We start from the raw sequence: 21350 nt of genomic DNA on the forward strand, positions 1-21350 counted from the left end.
GTTACCTGACTGGGACAGAGATGGGAGTAAAGATGGAAACTGACTCTGCTCAGTGGTATCCTGTGAAAGGAGGAAAGGCAATGTGCTGAAGTTGGACTGCAGGAAGAAGATCTGGAGAGTTTGCTGTGAAGATGGCCGAATGCTGAAAGACACTGCCTAGACAAGTTGTGGAGCTGACCTTCTTGGGAGACATTAAAAACCTGACTGGTTGTAGTCCTGAGTGGCATACTGTAGCTGTCCATCCTCTGAGTGGGGGGCTGGGCTAAATGGTCGCTAGAGGTCACTTCCAACCTCAGCAATGCTCTGATTCTGTGACTTGTAACCTCATTTTACAATAGAAAAGTTCTTATTTTAAGTGATATTTGATATTTATAGGATTTACTACTAAAGTAATATTGAGGAGCATCAGCCACAGCTATGGCTCCCAGGGAGCTGTTTATACAGGTAGACAAGACTTAGGACCATGAAAGAGAAGGGCAAAGAAACAGAAGGATTAGCTGAAGGCAAGCTGTAAGCCTTATCTTCCTCACTTCTTGCACAGTAGTCTATTCACAAGTAGGTTTTTCTCCCTCCTCCCCCCACAAAAACACTCTGGATTTTGTTTCTAAGTCTGCATGGGTAAAGAATGAGATATGAATGCACAGATCTCACTTATAAATTTACTAATATAGATTATATTTCTGAAACAAGTTTGCCCTCTATTCAGCAGTTGGGGGAAACAGAGGTACATTCATTCTGTGAGAACCTCTTCAAAGGTCCATTCACAGCCATTCATGGGAAGGGCTACATTGCTGGGCATGTGCGAGAGAAAAAGCACTTTAATTGAATGCATGAGTATCTAACTGACTGCCAGATTGTGACTGGCCTCTGTGCAGGCCCAAAGTTGCACGTGTTCTGCTGGGAGCAAGAAACTGCTGTAGAGACAAGCCATCCTCTTACTCTATCAGCTTCCCAGGAGACCAGGCACTGCAGAATGAAGACAAATCTGTGAAGGTGGCTGTGGGAACTGAAAACAAGGCTTCTTGCAATACAGATCATTCATTTGGCTGAAGGACCTCCTAAATATGGCTGCTATCTGTGTGCAGAACTGCGACCTGTAGCCACTCTGAATAGAGCTGAATGCTTTTAGTGTAGTAGTTTTTTAGTGCTTCTGTGTAGGAAATACTGGGTGTTAAGTCTAGCCTGGGGTACAAAACTACTGTGAAGGAGAAGGATCAGTTTCAGTTTTATGCAGTGTTCTTGTGACTTTGTTTCTACAGGTATCAGCAAACCCCTTGTCTCTGTTTAAATTTTGTTCAAACTATATAAGTCTGTTCAATAGCAAAACTTGGCTTTAGCTTCCCTACAGTGCTGTGGGATGTTATTGTCCTCTATTGCCCACAATTCTTGCTCCATGGATGCAGAAGTCATCCTATTTTTAAATGTGAACTCCAGTTTCACTCTATCTTTGCTTGCTTTTCATGTGTTTAATATGTATAATATGTTTTTCATTTTCTGTCCTTCCATTATTGAAAGCTAATCTACTTATGTTTTCCTCAAAAAATACCTGATGGATACTGACTAAAAATACAAAGCACCCATACAGAGAGCAAAGAGGATGGGCAAAGGCAGCAGGCTATTCAAGGATGCACTTAACACTGTTCATGAAAAATGTGAATCTGCTTCAGGAGATTGGATAAACATTGATTTTGCTCATAGAGAGCAAAAGATAAAAAGCAGCCCCCCTCCTCTTTTTCTGCAAAATGAAAGGAACTGATGTAATTGTTCTAAATCCAATACAATGAAGTGCTATTGGAGCAGTGCCAGCAGTGTATTTCCTGCCAGTGTCTGCTCCTCCAATCAGTTTAATTATGAGCAATTGTTTGGGTTGTGCTGTGAAGAAATATTAGAGAATGGAAAAAAAGAACATACTTTAGGTCACTATTTTGCAACTGATTCATGGTTTGGCAGAAACCATTAACTAGATTTTATGCTTTACAACACTGTAATAGTATCACTGTGGATCAACCTTGCCATATAAGCACATACAGCACAAATCCACCGTTTATTTTGACAAGGCTCTAGTTGAAGCATTTGAAAAATGCTGAAATAACATCAGCTATTGGCTAGAATTTCTGGTTAATCATGTGCCTACTCTTATCCAAGGGATCTAAGCAGGCTATGAAAAACTGGCCATTGTTAATGTCTCCTATGTTTATCTGTCATGTCAAATTTTTATAATAATTTTTCTTGTGCTTGACACACTTCTCATGTCTTGCTGCTGCATGCAGAGGTATTTTGTAATCATAGATCAGTTCTTTTGGAAGGGCAGACTGGGGAAAGATGGTTCTTCTCCCAGCTTGCCGGATTGCTCTCCTTCTGACTGTTTTTCTTGGGATACTGAAGGCTTAATTAAGCTAACAGGATTGCTCTGGAAGTGAATCCTGATTAATGTGTACTTCAGCTTGTGTGGAATGTTTTCAACGCGGACTAGAGAGGATGTTTACTGGGGCAGTGCCTCTGTGCGGAACAGTCTTCATGCAGAGATCTTGCAGGACAAAACCCAAAATGCCTATTAGTGCTGCTCTGCAGCCTGGTCAGTGGCCAGGACGGGAGCCAGCCGGGCATGGCACTCCGAGGGGAGGAAGTTCTCACATTGCCGAGCCTGATGTAGCCACCCCTGGTGTCATTCCTCTCCAAGCAGAGAAGTTTAGATTTCAGATGTTGTCAGATACTACTGATCAGCAAACTAGGAAAAACATCCCTTGGAATACAGAAAGCAAAGAATTCATAGCACTTGTGGCAAGTTGTTCAGGGACTCATGCCTAGATCTGACATGACATGCTGCAAGAGCATCCTTCCTCCAGGAATGCCATGTAAACTAGCCCAATCTGGATGCTGTTTAAACAGAAGACAAAAGGTGCACTTGTTTTTGTATTTACTAATGGAAAATGTTCATTTTTCTCCCCACTCTCATGTGAGCTGTGTACATGCTTTTGTTTTCTGATACCAGAACAAATCTTGGATAGCTAACACATATCTCCTTGTACTGAGTAATATGGGATTAAAGCAAATAAACTTTGTAAATGCAGCAGGTGGCATTTTACATCTCTGCCAGGTTCTGCAGTCTTTACATTAAGCATGTTTCTTAGATGTAGCTTAAGCCTGCAATGTTCAAGGGATACAAGGGTCCAGCTGTTTGTAAAAATGTGGGGATCCAGCTGCAAATCATCTGTGACTTGGGCTGCTCCAATTCTGCTGTTAAAATGTGAGCAATGGTAATTTCTAGCAAGAGAGTTCTGAATTTCAACAGAGTTCAGAAATAATAGTGAGAGGAACAGAAGTCCTGTGTTTGGATCCTATGTTTAGTTCTTTCTTAGATACCTGCTTAGCTTAAAGATTATTTGAGAGATCATATTTTGCCTGATGGGGTGCTGCACCTCAGTTACCTAAGCATGTCTTGGAAAATAATTTTCCACCAGGAAGCAGTGTTCTCTGTGAATACGAATCCTTCCCATGTAGAGATGTTGCAGAAGGAACAGCAATCTTGGTTGTTCCAGGAAACAGACATTGAAACTGCTGTTTAGAAAAGTAGGATCAAGAGCATAATTGGAGATAAGGAGATAAGATCATGTGATGCATTGTAGATGTAACCAGGGAAGAAGAGATTAAAATCACTCTATTCTAGGTCAGTTGAATAGAATAAATCCATGAAATACTATGTTATTATAGCCACTGACTTACTAATAAATAAGGGCAGAGGTGGGTCTCATACAGAAATTTCCATTACCACTGATGTTTTTAAGAGCTGTATTTTGTCTAAAAATAAATTTTGTTACCTTGCCAGGGTTATAACTTTTATTTTTTCCAGACATATTCTTAGAGTTGCCCAGAAGAGTGTTGTTGATTTCGGAGCATGGCTATGACCTGTTCTGCTGCTGCCTTCTGCTGTGCCCTCAGGAATGGTCAAAATGAGATGAGTGCTTACGTGGTCCTTTTACCAATCTCATTATACTGCTTATGTTACTTGCTGATTGGAAGCTTTTTGTGTCAGGGAAAGTTGTGTCCCCCTGACACCCTCTGGCTGTCCAGTGTTGAACCTCATCTTTCTTTGCACTGCCTCATCACAAAGTTTTCACTTGTGTTAAGTTGCCTCTTCTTCTAAACAGTTTATGGCTACATTGAAAGGCACAGTTCTGTAACATAACCTCCATATGAAAGTTGGCATTTGTTTTATTTCTACATTTTCTCCTCCTACCCTGAAAAACACAATTTTATAGAGGATTTTTCCTTAACACTAGCCTTTGTTTATTGTGGGTCTTTGGGAAGGACCTTATTCAAATTTTTTTGGAAGTCCAATAAAATTGTTTCAGGTATATTGACCTTGCAGTGACTCTGGTAGTGTGCCGAGACATAACTTGCTTGTTTTCTCGGAACACTCCTCAGGCTATCACATGGGTCTATTTTTTGCTACAGTTTCTACTAATTCCTCAAGTCCAGAGGTGAAATTTATTGGTTAGCAAGCTAACTATTCAAGTTACAGAGAATTTTTAAAGAAAAAAAAAAAAAAGAAAAAAATGAACACTGGTTTTGCCTCTTCATATTTCTCTGTTATTTTCACTATTTTATAGCAATGGCTGGAGTTGGGTATTAACACCAAGGAACGTTTTTGGTCTCCATATAGCATCTACCAGTAAAGATTGATATGGTCTTTGCATACAGCTTAGTATATAGATGAACTTAGTATGGCAGTACTCATGCAATGCCTGAGCACTGGTACCCAGTCCCATCTGTAGCATTAAGCTGTTGATTCAGGCCAAAATCACACCAGAAACCTTTCCAATTCTTGCCTTCACATGCAAGTCCTGGGCACAGCTTGGGAGCTGGAACCAGTCTTCATCTTGTGCTAATAGCTGTTTGGGAAACAGTGCCTCCTCTCACCCCACCTCCCTTTTTGGTGGGTGGATTTAATGGTTGCTCCATGGCATCTGGCCTGAGTGCTGTAGAATGGTCCCAGTTCTGGTCAGTGCAGAGCTGCAGCCATGGTGCTCATTGTGCCATCATGGGGACTGCTGGATACCAGCCTGCGACTGCCCTCAGGTGAGGGGTTTTATCTGTTTATTAATTTTCCTTCAGAAAAATGTTCTGGAAGATCCCAGTATATCAGCACTGTGAAAAGCTGAGTGAGCCAGAGTTTCTTTGCACAGACTTATTCAAATTCCATTTGGAGCCCTGCAATGATTTTCTTCCATCTCATTTCTTCCATGCAGATTTCTCCTGAAAAACTGCCACGAGGTAGTGCCTGTCTTGGCTCCTGTGGCTCAGCGGCTTCCCTTGGCCTGCACAAGGTGCCCTGTGATCCTCCAGTAGCACTGGTTCCAAGAGTGCCCTCAGCTGAGGGACACAGGTGCTTTGGATTTGCAAGTTGGTCTTTTCAGACTGTTTCCACACAGCCCCCACACACACTCTGTCCTGTCTCATCTCTTGGGTCTGTCCTGCTGCCATGGGACAAGTGCTCCCATCTTCATGCAGTGCTTATGCATAGTGATCATAGGTAGGGTCCTTCAAAGTGGCCCCACCTTTTGGATGTTTTACATTTCTCTGACAGTGTTAATTCATGGTGTTATTATTTCATGGCACCCACTGATTGAAATATCCTGTGATGTTTTAAAGAGCCTTTATTTCATTATAAGGTTCCTCAGTTTCAGAGGCTTTCCATGTATTTAAAGCAGACTTTGGAAAAATATTTGGAAAGACATTGATACTTTTTCTTCCTCTTCCCCCATGTCTGTTTCCTTGCCGTGCCCTCACCAGAGTAACCCAGCGAGTGAGCTCCTGCTCCTACAAGGGGTCTCTAGTACATCCACACAAGAGAAAGCATTAGCCACCTTCATGGGCCTCCACAGGCTGGTCCTTTCCACTCAGCCTGCTTTCATAGTGAGATATAAACTCCAGGGAGCTACCCCAGCAGAGCAGCAGTGTGGCTCTGGCTGTGCCTGGCCAGCTTGAACACAACAAAACAAAGATTAATTGACTTGTTCTGACAGCATTAACTGGCCACTGAGACCCAAACTAATATCTCTGTGCAGTCTGTCGGCCTTACAGTATATAATCAAAAGCTTGTCTGTTTTCATATTCTGTCTCTGCCACTGGCCAAGAGCAGATGCTTTGGCTAATGATGTTTATATCCAGGCCATCTTGCTAGAAGTCACCCTCAATACTGCTAAAATGACTATCCTACTGTATGGTATATATAGGACTTTTAATAAGATTGATGTTAAAAACCCTCTACATGGTATAACACAAGAGACAGTGTAAGAAACTCTCTGGATACTGCTGTTATGCAATTATTTCAAGCTCACATTTATTGTAAATTATCTGTTTTAATTTCTTTTCACCCTCGAGAACAGTTTGCATTGTGGTATTAGAATCCTTTTCATGGGTCTCTCAGTTCATCTCTCCTTTCATGCTGTTGGCTACATTATAAACCCTGCAAGTAGAACTGGCTTTGCACCCTAAAGTGCATACTTTTAGTGTTTTAAAATCCCCTAGTTTTTGAACATTTCTTTTGTTGGTCAAGCTACTTAACTCTGCAAATCTGTTCATAAAGATAAAAACTTTTTAGGTCCCTCAAATGTTCTTATCAGAAAATAATAATGTATTATAATCAAAATATTAAAATCTCATTTCATTCTTTTTCTAATTATAGAGCAATTTTACACAAGTTAAGCAATAAAAGTATTTGGCTGAAGGAAACTTATGGTTTTGTTTTTCAGGGTTATTGGCTTTGGATTCAAAATGAACTTCTACCCTTTGGTTAATTTTTTCCTGCTTTGCCTCTTAAGAATTCTCCTTTTTTTGCAACCTGCTCTGTAGCTGAAGATGCAAAAAATGTGAAGATGGAGACTCTTATGGAATCACTAACACTATGATTGGTACTATCCTTCACAATGTAGATTTAATTACTTCACTTTTTATTTTTATCTATTTTTTTAAGTCTGTGCCTTCTTTCTGTATCAACTTTCCTTGTTTTGGTGTGGTTGCTGTCCAAGTGGAAAAAGCCTTTAAAAAATTAATTCCTATAGCTTTCAGGTGCTAGTCTTCTAAGTAGTACTCAGTCAAAAATGGTTGTGGTCATCTTCTGTTATTTGTGTTGTTTCTATTCAAATATGTTGAAGGGAGTCCTATCCTGCTGGGTATGCTGCAATTGTCCCAGTTGGAAATGCAGTTTCCAACAAAGTGTTGGTTTGTCTATCTGGACATCACAGCCTTCCTGTCAGAAGCATCTTCTACACACAAATTCACAGGCCATGCACGTGGGCCTGAGAAATCTGTGCTCTACAGATTTTCCATTTTTCTCTTGGCATCCAAAGGACTGAGATAAAATTGCCGAGATCAAGGGATGCTGCACCAAGACAACTGTCTTATGATGGTGAAGAGTGACCACCTCTGGCAGAAGGGACTGCTCTACGCTCTCTGCTGGAATCAGGTCATGGTGTTGTTGGACTGGGGATCTGAAACAACTCTACTCTTAGGGTTAAAAAGAAAGATAGACCTCAAGGGAAGAAAAACTTTACTATACAAATTTCAGTGTCTGATCAGTAATTAAAGGCCACAATGAAGTCTAGAAAAACAGTACCTGTTTAACTCTGTGCCCAGCAAATTACTTGAGGCCATGCAATTTCTGTAGTAATTCTGCTGCTGTTTCTAATGCTGTTGAATATGGAGCAATTTTCTGCCACAGGTGTTACAGATATTCTATTAAACATTATTTAAATACTGATGACTAGTAAAACCAACACAGAGTACTGGGAATGAGGAAGGAGGTGGGATGCTTATAGGTCTTTGGTGATCTCTATGGCATATCTACTTTGCAGAAAAAGAAGAATTCTTTGCTGTAGGAATTTAGAAGTAAAACTCAGCTGTCAAGCAAAAAAATACCTGGAAAGCTTAAAAAAAAAAAAAATTGAAAAGGCCTCTTGTCTGTTTGAAGTAGAAAATACCCGGTCCAGAATATTCTTCATAAAACCTGCACCTTAGACAGGGCAGCAGGGTTAGTTGTGGAAAAGAGTAACTACTTTGAATGACCATGATGGGCAGAGAGTGTTAAAAAAGAGGCTAAAAAATAGACTGTGGGCAAAGTGGACAATGAAGCTGTATCTCCAACCCTCTCATGAGGCTGAAGGTCAGGAGCTGTAAAGAAGCCCAGTCAGCAGAGAAGGTTAGCTTGACAGAAGCATCCATAGATGGTAATGAAAGGAAGCAATTAGGCCAGCTCCTCCCGCGGTATTCTGGCGTCTTTTCCAAGATCAACGAAGAATTTGGATGACGGGATTAAGTGCAGTGCTGCTCTGTGCTACACCACTGAATGCTCCTGGGAAGCAGTGCTTATGCTGGCTTGTCATGCTAGGAGATGGGTAGAAATGTTAAATTACAGGCAGTGGAAGGGCCTGACTGCTCATCCTAAGGTGTTGCTGGCATCCTTGGCTCTCCAGGCACTGCTTGCTTCATGGGTGGCTTCAATTTTTGTTACTAATACACTTAGTGCCTTTGAAGGGCTTGTTAGCACAGGTAGCACGCCCAGCAGCTATCAGGATCTCTCCTGGCCCAGAGGTGGATTGGCTAATGGTGTGAGTTGTGCCTGCACAAGATAACAGCCCCTCAGCAGGCTGTGGGCCAGCGGTTCCAGGCTGGTGCCCATCCCTGAGGAGCACTGAAAGCCTGCTGGGACATGCCCCAAACCCTCTCCAGCACTGATCCCCCTGTCTTCACCTCAGCTGCAGCCTGCAGAGATGGGATTATTTCAGTAACTTTTATCACTCTGGGCACATTGGCCTCAGGGCACTGTCAGAATGGAATGAGACATGCACACAACCTGCTGCTGGAACAGTCTGTGCTGAGCCCTGCCAGCTACACAAGACATTTTGGTCTCTGTGCAATGTGCTTCTTTTGCCTCTTCCTTCTGGAAGACATACATTATCTAGGGTTTTCATTCTCCTGTGCAATTCCTTATTTCTTGGATGGAATTTATTTTATTTCTTTAAAATTTCAGAGGAGACTTGGTGTTAAATGCTGTATACAGAAAATTTCAACTTCAGCCTGTTCAACACAGATGTCTTTCTCTCTGTGGGGTAAGCAACCCAAATTCAATTTCAACAAAAAAGAAAAATTATTGTTTTCTTTTTCTCTTTGCTTGATCAATTTTGTTTTCTTTTGTTAATTTTGTTGCTCACAAGATTGTTAGGTTTAGCTGAGAATTTAAAGTGTTACTCTGCATCAGCTTCTGGGTGATTACAAGTCTCCTGGGTTAGGTGCAAGACCTGGGTGAGTTCCCCACAGCAGTGCTCTCTGCAGCTTCCAAATCTGGAAAATCTTTGCATGTTTTGTGGGAACTTCACATTATTTCTCTAGAACGTGAAAGAAAGAGCTAATAGGAGAAGAAATTGTAAAGCTTGTAACCAAGCCAGTTTCTAAAGTTAGGGTGGGAAGGTATGCATCCATTTAAAACCAGGAATCTAACCAGCTCCCAGAATAGTCTGGTATAAACCTGTTGGTAAAGAGTTTTGATGTTAATGGAGTGCCAAATGAAGGTATCATGCTTCTCAGTCCCACAAGGGTCTTTCCTCAGTGTCTGCTAACACACCCATTTGCTAATTCTAAACATTCACTCAGGCTCCTTGTTTCTCTCCACTTAGAAATGTGACTAAAAAAAAAAGAGTCCATAATTAATGACAAGACCACAAAGAAAGTAGCAGAGATAATGAAGGTATCAAGAAGAAAAGAGACACATGGGTGAATAAGAAAACAGAGAAGCTTAACAGCTTTGGTGCAAAGCTGCCAGAAGTTTGACTGACAGGTGAAAGCAGCTCAAGAGACCTGCCTTTTTGATAAGGACAAATGAAGGTATTTTAGGATTTGAAGTGTAGGTAATTTTTCAAATGTTGCTTTTATTATAAAGCTGGGCTGGTTGAGACAAACATGCAGTCCTGGGGGGATGATGATGCCAGATCGTATGAGTCAGATTCTGCCCTCAGAAATAGTTTGGTAGGCAATCATAAGCCAAATGTAAAAAGTGTGATTAGATGCTAAATTTCATGCCAAAGAGGAAAAAAATAGAGGAATTGCAAGCTGTGGATAAAGTTTTGCAAATCTCAGTACTCAAGAAAAGTAACTAAAACATCAGCCAGTGAGGATTCTATCAGAGTCCACTAGATAATTAGGCAGAGCAAATAATTAAACATAAGTCTTAAATCCCATTATGGTATTTTCCCCTGGTTATGGTGACATTTGTTTAATACACTTAAGTTTCTCCTCACAAAGTTAGGAAACTATTACCAGTTTTCACCAGTGAATCTGTTTCAGCATATGCCTTTGTAATAAGTAAGTTTACTTGTAGTACTTGCTCCTTAGTTTTTCTATTGGTATAGATTTTAATAATATATCAAGAAGTACTTTGGTGCTCAAGAAGTAATTCCAGTTTAAAAAAAAAAAAAAAACAGATCAGCAACAGAAATACTCTCATTTCATTGAAATAGTTGTAGTAGAGTATTGTGTGTGAATCAGCTCAAATTCACTATCAAGTCTGTATAAAGTAGTAAGAGGTATCACCTATTCTGCCAAGTCTACCCTCATATCTGGACTTGTTTTCTACACAGAGACATCAGATTCCTGGCTTGGGAATCTCTGATACCCTTCCCAACTGTTTGGTAACATCCCAAGTCCTATTTTGTCACAAGTGACTATTTTAGTACTTAAAGTATTGGTGAAATTTCAGGTCTGATTCTGTGGATGCTTCACTCAGGAAAGATATGGACCAGAGCTGGACAGAGTTCAGAAACAAAGAAATGGAAAGACAGAGGTTTAAAAAATCATGTCCTATAAGTTGAAGGCAGTGGTGATATTTAGTTTAGAGAAAAGAAGACTGAGGAGAGGTGTGACAACAATGTTTGTTAAAATATTTTAAGTGATACTCCAAGTAGGAAGGGAATAAATGATATTCCAAGGGAAAAAAAGCACAAGAAGAAATGTTCTTAAATTGAGGTAAAGGAGACTTCTATTAAATTTTAGGGGAACATGATGGAAGCCCATTATTAGTATTCTGTAATAAATGACTATACATTCATTCTGCTGTGTAAATATCCAAAGTATGCCTGGAAGGATTTAGCTCAGTTTTTTAGCAGCTGTGGTGAGCTGCATTGTCTCTTAAGGATAATGAAGGTGACCATTTGTCCACCATGACATGAACAGAACTAATGTGAAAAAGGCAGAAGCTGTTGCTCATCCCATGTAGGTGGTTTCAGTCACCCAGGGTTTTGGTAATGCAGAAGAGGGGCTCTAGGGCTTTGAAAAGGAGGCATCTGAAGGCAGGCGTGGGCTCCAAGGTAGGTGTCAGCTCTGTGGGTGTTGCTGTTTAGATGCTGCTATAGATGCTGTTCAGTATAGAAATGACTTTGCCCTGAACCTTTCAGGATGGTTTCTGCAGTCTAAGCTTTTGTCTTTTTTTCTGTTCTTCAAGTGCTCTGTGTGTTAATGCCAGGGCACCCTGCTCCCATGAACTGGAGAACCCTGTTCTGTTTATGTATATTTGCCTCCTTGCCTTTCAGCTTTCACTGACGCTCTCTGGGCAACAAAGACTGCTTGGGCAGAGTTCACTCCTTTCCAGGATCCAGTTCCCCTAACCAGCATACCATGCCATGGATGTTTCTCTTGAAGCAAGACACTTTGAGCACTTCATGTAGTTTTGCTGCTTAAGGTCTGTTTACAGTCTGGACAGTCCTTATGCCCCATTGTTCCCAGAATCACTCTTTGTAAACTGTCACTTTCTGCCTTCCTTAAGAATTTTCCTGAAATCCGTATGTATGGGATGGCAGCCAGAGGTTGGTGGAACTGATTTAAGACATGAGCTTATCTGCCTCATTAAATAACCAGAAGAAGCTGGCTGCAACTTTCCTTTAAAAAGCTCAGTCATACCAACAGCAGAAGATTAGGGTATAAATAATCCATTTGGCAGGGTTAATACAAAAATACCTCTCTGTTGCTCAGCACTTGTTTTTCATCCATTTTCTTAGTTACACAGCCTCGCTGCCTCTGGCACTCACTATGGAGTTTCTATTTTGGGCAGCTCCCCGAGTGATGCCTCTCAGGGACCACGAGGTTACGGGGCTTTCTTCCGAAAGTGGGGTTTTTGCTGGCACGGCGAGGGAATGGGGACCCCGCTCACCAGCTGCACTTGGAACTCACACACATCTCCCACGCAGCTCTAAGCAGATAAATCCATTTCTCTGAAGGTGCATCCCCAGCTCTCCTTCCCTGGGAGTGCCTGGGACCCTCAGTCACCCCTCGGGCGCTGTGCGCTCCCTGCAGTTTTGTTGTCTAAGCCTGAGGGATCAGTGCAAACTTCAGGAATGAAGCTTTCCTTCTTTTCCTCCCCCCCGCGTTCCTGGAGGCTGCCCCGGCCATCTGGCCTCATGACTCACGGCTTTTAGACCCAATGAGGGGCCGAGACAAAGGAGCCATTCTTCAGCTCGGGCTGCGAGCCGCTAGGAAAGCTGTGAGATAGGCATCTCCCTCTCTCCCTCCTGGAGACCCGGGCCCTCATTTGGCGCAGGAGCCCCTGCAGAGCTGGCATTGTGTCCTGCTGCTCCGCTGCTGCCATTCTTCGGCACCTCCGGCTTCTTGGTTCCCTGGGCATGCCCAGGTTGTTTGTCGCAGCTGCGAGGTGTCTCCTCCCAGGCGGCGTTCGCTCCCGTGCTTGGCAAGATGCTTTTCTGTTCCCAGCTGCAGCTTTGCCACCGCTGCGTGTGGCTCAGGAAACAGAGCTCCGGGCAGCAAGGTGCTGCTGAACCAGGGCAGGAGCCCTGGCTGCCCCCTCGCTGTCCTTGGCCCTGCTGGACCCCGGCTGCCAGACAGGAAATCTCTAATTGTCCTGAACAGAATTGCTGCATTGCCTAAGCATCTATCAAATGCAAGAAGTGTCTTACTTCTGCCTATTTACTGCTCGTTTCTGGGCTCTCCATGAGCTGTTTATTGAAATATACTTGTACCTAGTGTATTTTTTTTCCAGTGGGTTAAATCTCTCACTGCAGGAAAAGAGTACAAACCACTGTTGTGCTAGGTTTGAAAATAATTCTTGTTCTGTTTTCTACAACCCCAGTTAGAAGGATAGTTGCAACTGAGAGACTCTTAGCAGATACTCTGTGTTTGTGCCTGGAAAATCTGGGTAGAAATATAGGTTAGTCTGTGGTGTCAGGGCTGTCATATATCCAAATTAATGTATTTAGACTTTGCTTCATGCATTTTGGGCTGATCAGAACTCTGTGCTCCCAGGTGAACTTTAAATCACAGTCGGTTTGCTGTATTCCAGGTCTGAGCTGTTGCTGCGAGTGAGCTGCCTGCTATCCTGGCAAAAATACTGAACTAAAAAGGAGAGACAATAAAGGACAGCAATGAGCCAGTTGTAGATGTGGGGGAAGGACCTCATAGAAGACTAAAAGGCATCATCTCTTCTTGTATTTTTGCATGAAGTGGAGGTAATCTAGCAGTTTAAGGCAGGGAAGATACTGGAGGAATCAGGCCAGGCATAGCCAAAACAAGTGACACCTCAGTATGCAGTGCCAGACTGCAGCTGTAAAGAAACTGTGCTGATTCTCACCCCAGTGGTATAAATGTATGTTTTGTCAAGGCTGAAAGGAAGCTCCTGATCCTTTGCTGGCACTTAGTGCTATAAACGCATCAGAGTTAAGCAGGCAGAGATCGGTGGAAGCTAAGTAGAACCTCACAGCAAAAGCAGTAGGGAATACACTGTGAGCAGGGCAGGGTGACACCCCCAGGCCCCACAGGAAGCCAGCAAAATCTGGAAAGGAAAGACTCTAGCTTCAGTGTTTGCATGGGTGTCTCTCTGACAACCTTGGCAGGACAGTTCAGTCCCAGAGAGCTGGGTGGGTGAGATGTTTTTTAGCAGCTGTGAACCTGGTTATTGTGTGCACTGGGCCACTCCTTCTCTCTGCTATTGTTTCACTTTTCCGGCTTTGTTCCTTTTAACTTTTCCATCTGATCAGGCCCCATAGAAATTAATACTACTGTAAACAACCACTTAAGACAGCTCCATATGCTTTAGAAATAACATTCATGTTTTCCAACTGAGAAACAACTGCACTGAATTAAACCTGCCCAGGCTCTTCAGCAGGCCCTGGTGACCTTACAAACACAGCACTGGGACAGTTACTGTCAACCCCTGCATTCTGTAGAGTAGAGCACTTCTCTTTTGCAGGATTTCCACTCTGCCAGCACTGGCTCTGTGGGCATTGTGTTACCTGTAATGATAATTACTACAGCATGTGCCAGTAAAAATAATTTGCCAGAGTCAGGTGTGAGCATGAAGTATAATTTAGGTGTGTGTACAGGTACTTTGTGCATTGTAACTACTCAAGATGTATTATATATACTGATGTCCTATGTGGGTATTTCTTATGAATAGTTCATTTAGCTCCCAGAGGAAGTAGGATCTTCATTCTACTTTAGGAATTTTTAAATTTAGGAATAATGCTCCATAAAATTCTATGTGTGTGTCCTGTCAGTGAATTCCCCTTCCCTGATTGAAACTGCACCTCTTACTAAGAGATCTCCCATCTCTTTTGCATTTTCACTCAGCTACCAAGAAGTTTACCTTATCTAAAGCATCAGCTGCAAATACACTGCTGCTGGTTGTAGGACAGTCCTGCAGAAGAGCCCTGCTCTCTTCCATCCCCCACCCACAGTCCTGGGTCTTTGCTCTTCAGCAGTTCTGTTGCATGGTTATTTTCTTCTCTTTCACTGTCTGCAGCTGAGTATTTACAGTACAATCAGCTGCCTATATCTTAGTGAGAAACACAGCAAAATCTTTTCAGTTTCTGAAAATTTCTGCTTTTGCTCAGGCTACTCTGTCCTGAATTCCTAGGGATATAATCAGGAATAATTTAACTGTGTTTTCCTTACAGCCTGTTTTATGGTGTCAGAGGGGCTCTCCAGTGTACTCACTATGTTTCTGATATATACCTTTCCTTATCAGTGCTTACTGATATATAGCTTCATCCAGATGATAACTCTTTGCTTAATTTACAATTTAAGCCACTGAATTTTGCCAGTATTTGCCAGGAAAACTCCACTGCATGGTTCAAATTTCTGTCCATAGTGTGTGCATTTTACCCAGCATGTGCTCCTCAATATTTCAGCCCAAGCTCATGAACTGAGTGCTTAAAACCAGCACCAGAAGCACAACAGTTGTGACCCTTGGGACATGGGCATCTGTTCTGCTCTCCTGCCAGGGCAAACTCCACTGCTGGAGCTGCTCTGTGGCACAGGTATTGCCAGCTCAGTGTAAAGCCTGAGCAGATGCTGGAGGCAAATGCATCTGCCTCTGTACCCTAGCTGACTGCAAACCATTTTGTGGTGACTCTTTGTTCTACCTTCTTCCTTGTTGTCCTTATAAAAATCAGTAGGAGAGCTCATTTCCAGAAGGATACCCCAACCATATAATGAGAAGAGTGAGTTTTTTGCAAGCTGTAAAGCACATGTGCATTCTTTAATTAAAAATCTTTTACAGCTTTTGTGATTTAGACTAAAGACTTTTAGGCAGGCTGTATTTTATTTTCAGCAGTCTTTCTGCAGTCAGTCTGTCCTTACAAGAGAGATTATTATCAGTAGCTTTCCATGAAAAATCAATGTAAACTAGATCTATCTGCTAGTCAGATTATACTAATGAGAACTGCACAAAATCCATTACCAGATTCATTAAAATATTTTCCTTTTTTAAATTTGGCTTCCAGCTTAGAACAGCCTTCAAAGTATTCCATTAGTGCTGCTGACTCCCCTTTCTGTTAAGCTAAAAGCTGAGATAACGTGTGCTCAGAGCAAATGAATGATGCAAGATGATCAGTATGCCAGTACAGCTGTGCTGGAGATTTGCAGTTGCATTTAAACCATTGGTAAATTTACACAAGCATTTCAGAGATCAGACTAACTGGCTTCAAGGCAGAGCACAGTACCTTCCTCCTCTTGATACAGATGTCATTAGTTCTGGGAAGAATGGGAGTACCACTGAATTATTTATACAGCCAGCACTATTTGTTTTAAGGCATGATCTCTGAAGTGAAAATAGTCTCAGAGATTCTAAAAACTTATTTCTGATTAAAATAAATAAATAAGTAAGGTCTTGTAAACCAAACGAAGAAGTACTGAACCCTTCCAATGTTTTTATGAAGTCATTTGTTGACACAACTCAGTGATGAGGACATTAAAGGAGGAATATTTAGTAAATATTTTGCTGCCCTCCACTGGACTAGCAACAGTATATCCCAGCAAGCACGGTACCGTGGGACCGTTTTACTTCAGATGCAATTGAAGATGTGTGTTCTACCTCAGCTGAACATTACAGGGGGTTTTGAAGCTAAAACTGGATGGTTGCGATTGTAAACTGAAAAATATTAAGGATCTGCCTGGTAGAGCAGAGTGACCCATCAGCTGCCTGTGAAGGTGTGGACCAGAAATTGTTGCACATTCAGGGTCCAGAGGGATTTACTCTTTCAACCCTAATCAGAAGAGCAATACAGAAGTGGGGGTTTGTGCACAGGTACCTGGAAATAGGAAAAAATTACTCCTTTCTCTATTCCTGTAATATTTTGGTTTATGAATATGAGATATCTGCAGGCATCTATGCCTGTGGATGGATTTTGTGCTTAGTCATTGTACATAACTTCTGTGTTTTATAGCAATGATGTCATGTTGACCTTGCCATTAGTTCATTAGCAACTTTGTACCTGCTGTAGTCCTTGGCAGAGGACTAACATCAGTATTGTATCTAGAAACATTTATTATTAAAATATTTTCTAGTTTGAATAATGTTTGAGATGATAGCCTGAAGGAATTGCTTTATCAAACTAGGACACTGAGGCAGTCACTGGGACTGAAGGGCAAAACATTCTTGTGAAAGTAGAGAAAGGACAGCTTAGAAGGGAAGGGGATTTGCAAAAACACCAAAGAAGTAGCAGACCTGCATGGACAGGGATCAGAATTGGTTGCTGAGAAGGCTGGAACAAATATTCACTGTGTACCTACAGTTGGGAAGTTTCCTGTGTAAGGGGCATTTTTGATGACCATGGGCTTGACACATGTTGTGGCAGAACACTTCCTTTGGAACTCATTAGGTTTCCATGTGTATATTGCAGAGCATATATTGAGCTGGCCCACTGTGGCAAGGGACAGTTGTTGAGTTTGGCTATGAATATTTTCACCACTTATTTTGTTCTGACATTTTCATATGAAAGAGAGGAAGTGGAAACAAGAACAAGAAACATTAATCTGTTTGTTTTCGGTCCAAGAAACTAGGCATGATTCATATCAGACAATAAAAATGAACCACACAATAATCAAACTGAAGAGCCTGAAACCTGGTGGTAGCTGCTTGTATAAGGATGGCCACGTTTGGTTTTTTTATAATGTTCATATAATTTGTAGTTGCTGTCTCAGTATTATAATTGAAAGGATTATGACAGAACAGATTTTAGCTCCAGTCTTCGTTTGAAAGCTACTTAATAGCTACTATGCTAGATTTAATTTATCCTAGTTGATAATCATGCTGCTACTCTCCTGGTCCAAGTTTTACCTTACTATTTCTCCAAATGTCAACAATCTGTTTTGTTTTGTTGTTGTTGTTGTTGTATTTGTAATGTTGCTTTTCTGTATTGCAGAAGTTCTACCCACCACAGTGTATCCATACCAGGTGGCTGTTCTTTGTGACTGCCACTAACACACAGCATTTGGTTAACTATGTTAGAGGAATTCTTGCATTTGATTTCTCTCTCTTTTCTTCATAACAATATGTGATTTTATTCAGCATGAGGAATTTTATTCAACAAAAAGGAACAACTATTTAAGCTCCAGTTCATATGAAATTTTTTTTTAAATGTTGTATTATAGGACTATTAAAAGCAATTTTTTCCCCCAAGGTATCAAGTACAAAATGTTCAGGCTGTCTTTTAAGGTAAATATACACATACTTTAGTAAAAATGGCTTTTTAATAATTACAAGATTTGTTTTGACATGAGTAATTTTGATCTTTACCTTCCATAAATAAAGAGGAAAACTCATTTTGGCTGATTGTTATGGTGATAATGATAAGAAATAAATCTGTTTAATATCTTACCTTCCAATGTAGAAAAATGTTATCCATGTCTGGATAATTAAATTCAGGAAAAGGAAAGAGAAAATCATCAAAACCATGGGGAAAAAAAAAAAAAAAAAGGCAGCTACAATAATCATCTAGTGAAAGTCAGTAGAAGAGCAGAAAGCTGACTTTTTAGAGCAAACTTTCACAGTAAACTCTTAAGTGTTACATTCAACACCTAAATTCACTTCTCAGCAAAATAGGGTCAGATTATCCCACTTCTCAAAGGTTTTAACACATGTTGGTTGAAATTCTATTATTTTTCTGCCAAAGGTGAGGAGGTGCTATGTTAATGTTCTACCCATGGATGATGCTACCTGCTGCTTTCTTATTGCAGAGGATTCTTCAATCTAAATTTCAAAAGAATTATTGTGTACATTTCTAGACCCTGATTTTATAGATTTACATGTGTAGCACTTCTAAATCTTTTGTTCTGTGTAGGGGTAGAGTATGTTTAGACAGAGATTCAGAGCACATTAAATAAGAACACTTATAAGGTCATCAACATTTTTTTTTTTAATGTTCAGACATATTTTTTTGTATAAAAATAACGTCAAGGCTAATGCTTAAGATGTTGTTTGTACCAGACTATCACTGATAGTGATCAGAATCACCAGTAAATGTCTGAATGATAGATATATATAATGTATCATACCACTCATACAGTGCAATTTCAGGTTTTTGTGGTTCTACTGCTGATACTCTGCAGTATTTCATTATGCCTGTATTTAATCAATGCTACAGGTGTGCAAACATAAAAATGGTCTCTCATTCCTTTTTCCTCATGTCTGAAATTTCTCATTTAGAATTAGTCAAAAATACTATTTTTGTTACAATAAGCATGCTGTGATGAAGGGAAATGGAAAAGTAACCATTCTTTTTCTTCACAGATTACCCATGATATTTTAAAATTGAAATAGCCCAACAAATAATACTAAAATAAAACATGTTTTGAGGGTTTGTTTTATTTTTTTTTCCCTAAGAGAAATGGACTTAAGTCTCATGGAATTAAAAATGACCTCTTTTATTATAACATAACCCTCCTTTTTTTAATATATACATGTATATATGTTATTATGTATTTATATGTGTTTATTTCCTTTGTCTATAGAAGAATTAAGAGACATCCTGAACTGTACCTTCATTTAGGATACAATTTAACATTAAGCTTAAAATGGTTTACTTTCTCATGAAAATGAATAGAAAACATCCAAAGATTATGCTATTTTATAAAGTAACCCACCAAATTTTTTCTAAATCTATGAGTGGGTTTTCAGTGTATTCTGAAATCATAAATGTCCTTTAGTTGGTGTAACATGCTGTGTATCAGTACAGAAACACTGGTGCTGAGCTCTGGGCATGGCTTCAAGATTTCCACAGCCAATCCAGTGCTGCCACAGTCCATGGTTCGCAGAGAGACACTGCAGCTACGATTACACAACTGAAGCCCACATATAAATTAAGTAGATGCAATTGGCTTTCATGCAGCTGGATAAGAAATGCATTTCCTGACAAAACACTCCCTTTTTGTGTCTAATGGAATGTCTATGGAATAAGCAACTCTGAACAGCAGATATTTTTTTTCCCAGGGCAAGCAGTCATTGTTAGAGCTGGGGAAGGAAATGTCTCATACCTTCCGACTAGTCTGTTGGTTTGAAAGTGCATTTACTGTAGAATGCACCAGGTAGCCAAAAGAAGGAAATTCATAAAAACTACATTGAGCTTACTTAAGGGAGATATCAAGTAGTCAATTTAGGTGCAGATTCACATGTGGGGAGCTGGGACTGTGTGTTCTCCAGTCAAACCATCTTAAACTTCTGGTTTTAGTAGGCAATGAGGAGGCAAGTCCATAATTTTGTCTTTGTCTGACTTCCTCTGAGGCAGCCAACAACCCCTTGGGAATCACCAGTGCCAGAGCTGTGCATCCCCTTGGTCTTCAGCCTTTATTGGAAAGAAGAGGAGTGACTTTGTTCCTTTGAATTGCAAACCTGACAGTTTTAAAATATAGTCCAGGAAATAACCAAACCAGATATATTTTCTACTGGCAGCAATCACAAGGTGCTTCTTCATAAGTATCTGCCTCTAAATAACAATTCCACCCCTAAAGTCAAACAGATGGGCAGAAAACTCTACCATGGAGAAATTTGTAAAGATCCACCCCAAATAAATGAAAAAAAAAAAAAATTCCAGACTGCAATATTCAAACTTCTTCAGGATTTCAGATTGTCTGGGGCAAATGAGATAGCTGCAGTTGAAAAATTCAGCTCACAAAATGTAGCCCACTACAGAAATCGTGCCATGAATCACAGGAAAAGCTCTATGTAAGTTATAAATCAAGCTCTCTGTGATATTTTTTTAGGAGACAAGACACTACTAAACAAAGAGATCATTGTGTAAATGCAATCAATACACATAAAAGCACTTTGAGATCACTCACTTTGGTTGTGCTGGAAGACAACCTCAAAGGATCAGGTAAGTGGGCAACCTGCTCTTGGTAGTCTCACCTGCTGTGCAGCTGTCAGAGCAGTGCTGAGTGTTGCAGGGAGAGTGGCCCTGGTGTCTTCAGCAGAGGTTTGTTGAAGAATAAAAAATAAAATAGTGACCTTTTGTTCCTTGAACTTACCAGGCATATGGGTAATTAGTCTCAGGAAATGTCGTGCAGCCAAATCCTTTAACTACTCATCTTAAAATGTGATGTGGATGTCTCTGCTGCATTAGAGGATGATGAAAATAGCCATTTGAGAAACCTTGGAAGTGCGATTTATTGAATGCATCTTTTCTCTAGTTGTCAGCAGGCATATTCCAACAGTCCTTACATGTATTTTTCTTGCAGTGTGGCTTACCCAAAAGGCTTCCCATACGAGTAGCCCATCACTGCGGCCTTTTGAGTTTGTGTCAGGCAGTCTGGGGCTCAGGTGGAATTTACAGCAAATCAGTAGTTCTGGCAGCAAAAACCATGTTGTCATTCATGTACTGACAGAAAGGAAATCTTTGTGTCTCTTCTGTACCACATCAGATCAAACACTCATGCTTAGGAAAGATTTTAATGGTTCTTGGCACAAGATAGCATCGAGCAAGAAAGGTAATAAGGCAAAATTATTTCTTGATTGTTAGAAGGTCCATTCTATCTCATAAAGTAAGGAGTGCAACACTCTCCTTACTTCTTCTCCT

General features: G+C 40.7%; 1 protein-coding gene across 1 annotated transcript in view; it reads left to right on the forward strand.

Annotated features, from left to right (window-relative positions):
- The first annotated feature begins 9009 nt into the window (after nucleotides 1–9009).
- Nucleotides 9010–21350, forward strand: part of COL21A1 (collagen type XXI alpha 1 chain) — a 124372-nt gene continuing 112031 nt past the window's right edge. The window contains exon 1 of the mRNA XM_053973621.1: nucleotides 9010–9110. Within this exon, the coding sequence (XP_053829596.1) occupies nucleotides 9092–9110 (19 nt within the window). The 5' untranslated portion in view covers nucleotides 9010–9091. The remainder of the gene's footprint in view (nucleotides 9111–21350) is intronic.

Source organism: Vidua macroura, chromosome 3 (genome assembly GCF_024509145.1).
Source record: "Vidua macroura isolate BioBank_ID:100142 chromosome 3, ASM2450914v1, whole genome shotgun sequence".
In the NCBI taxonomy this organism is placed as follows: domain Eukaryota; kingdom Metazoa; phylum Chordata; class Aves; order Passeriformes; family Viduidae; genus Vidua; species Vidua macroura.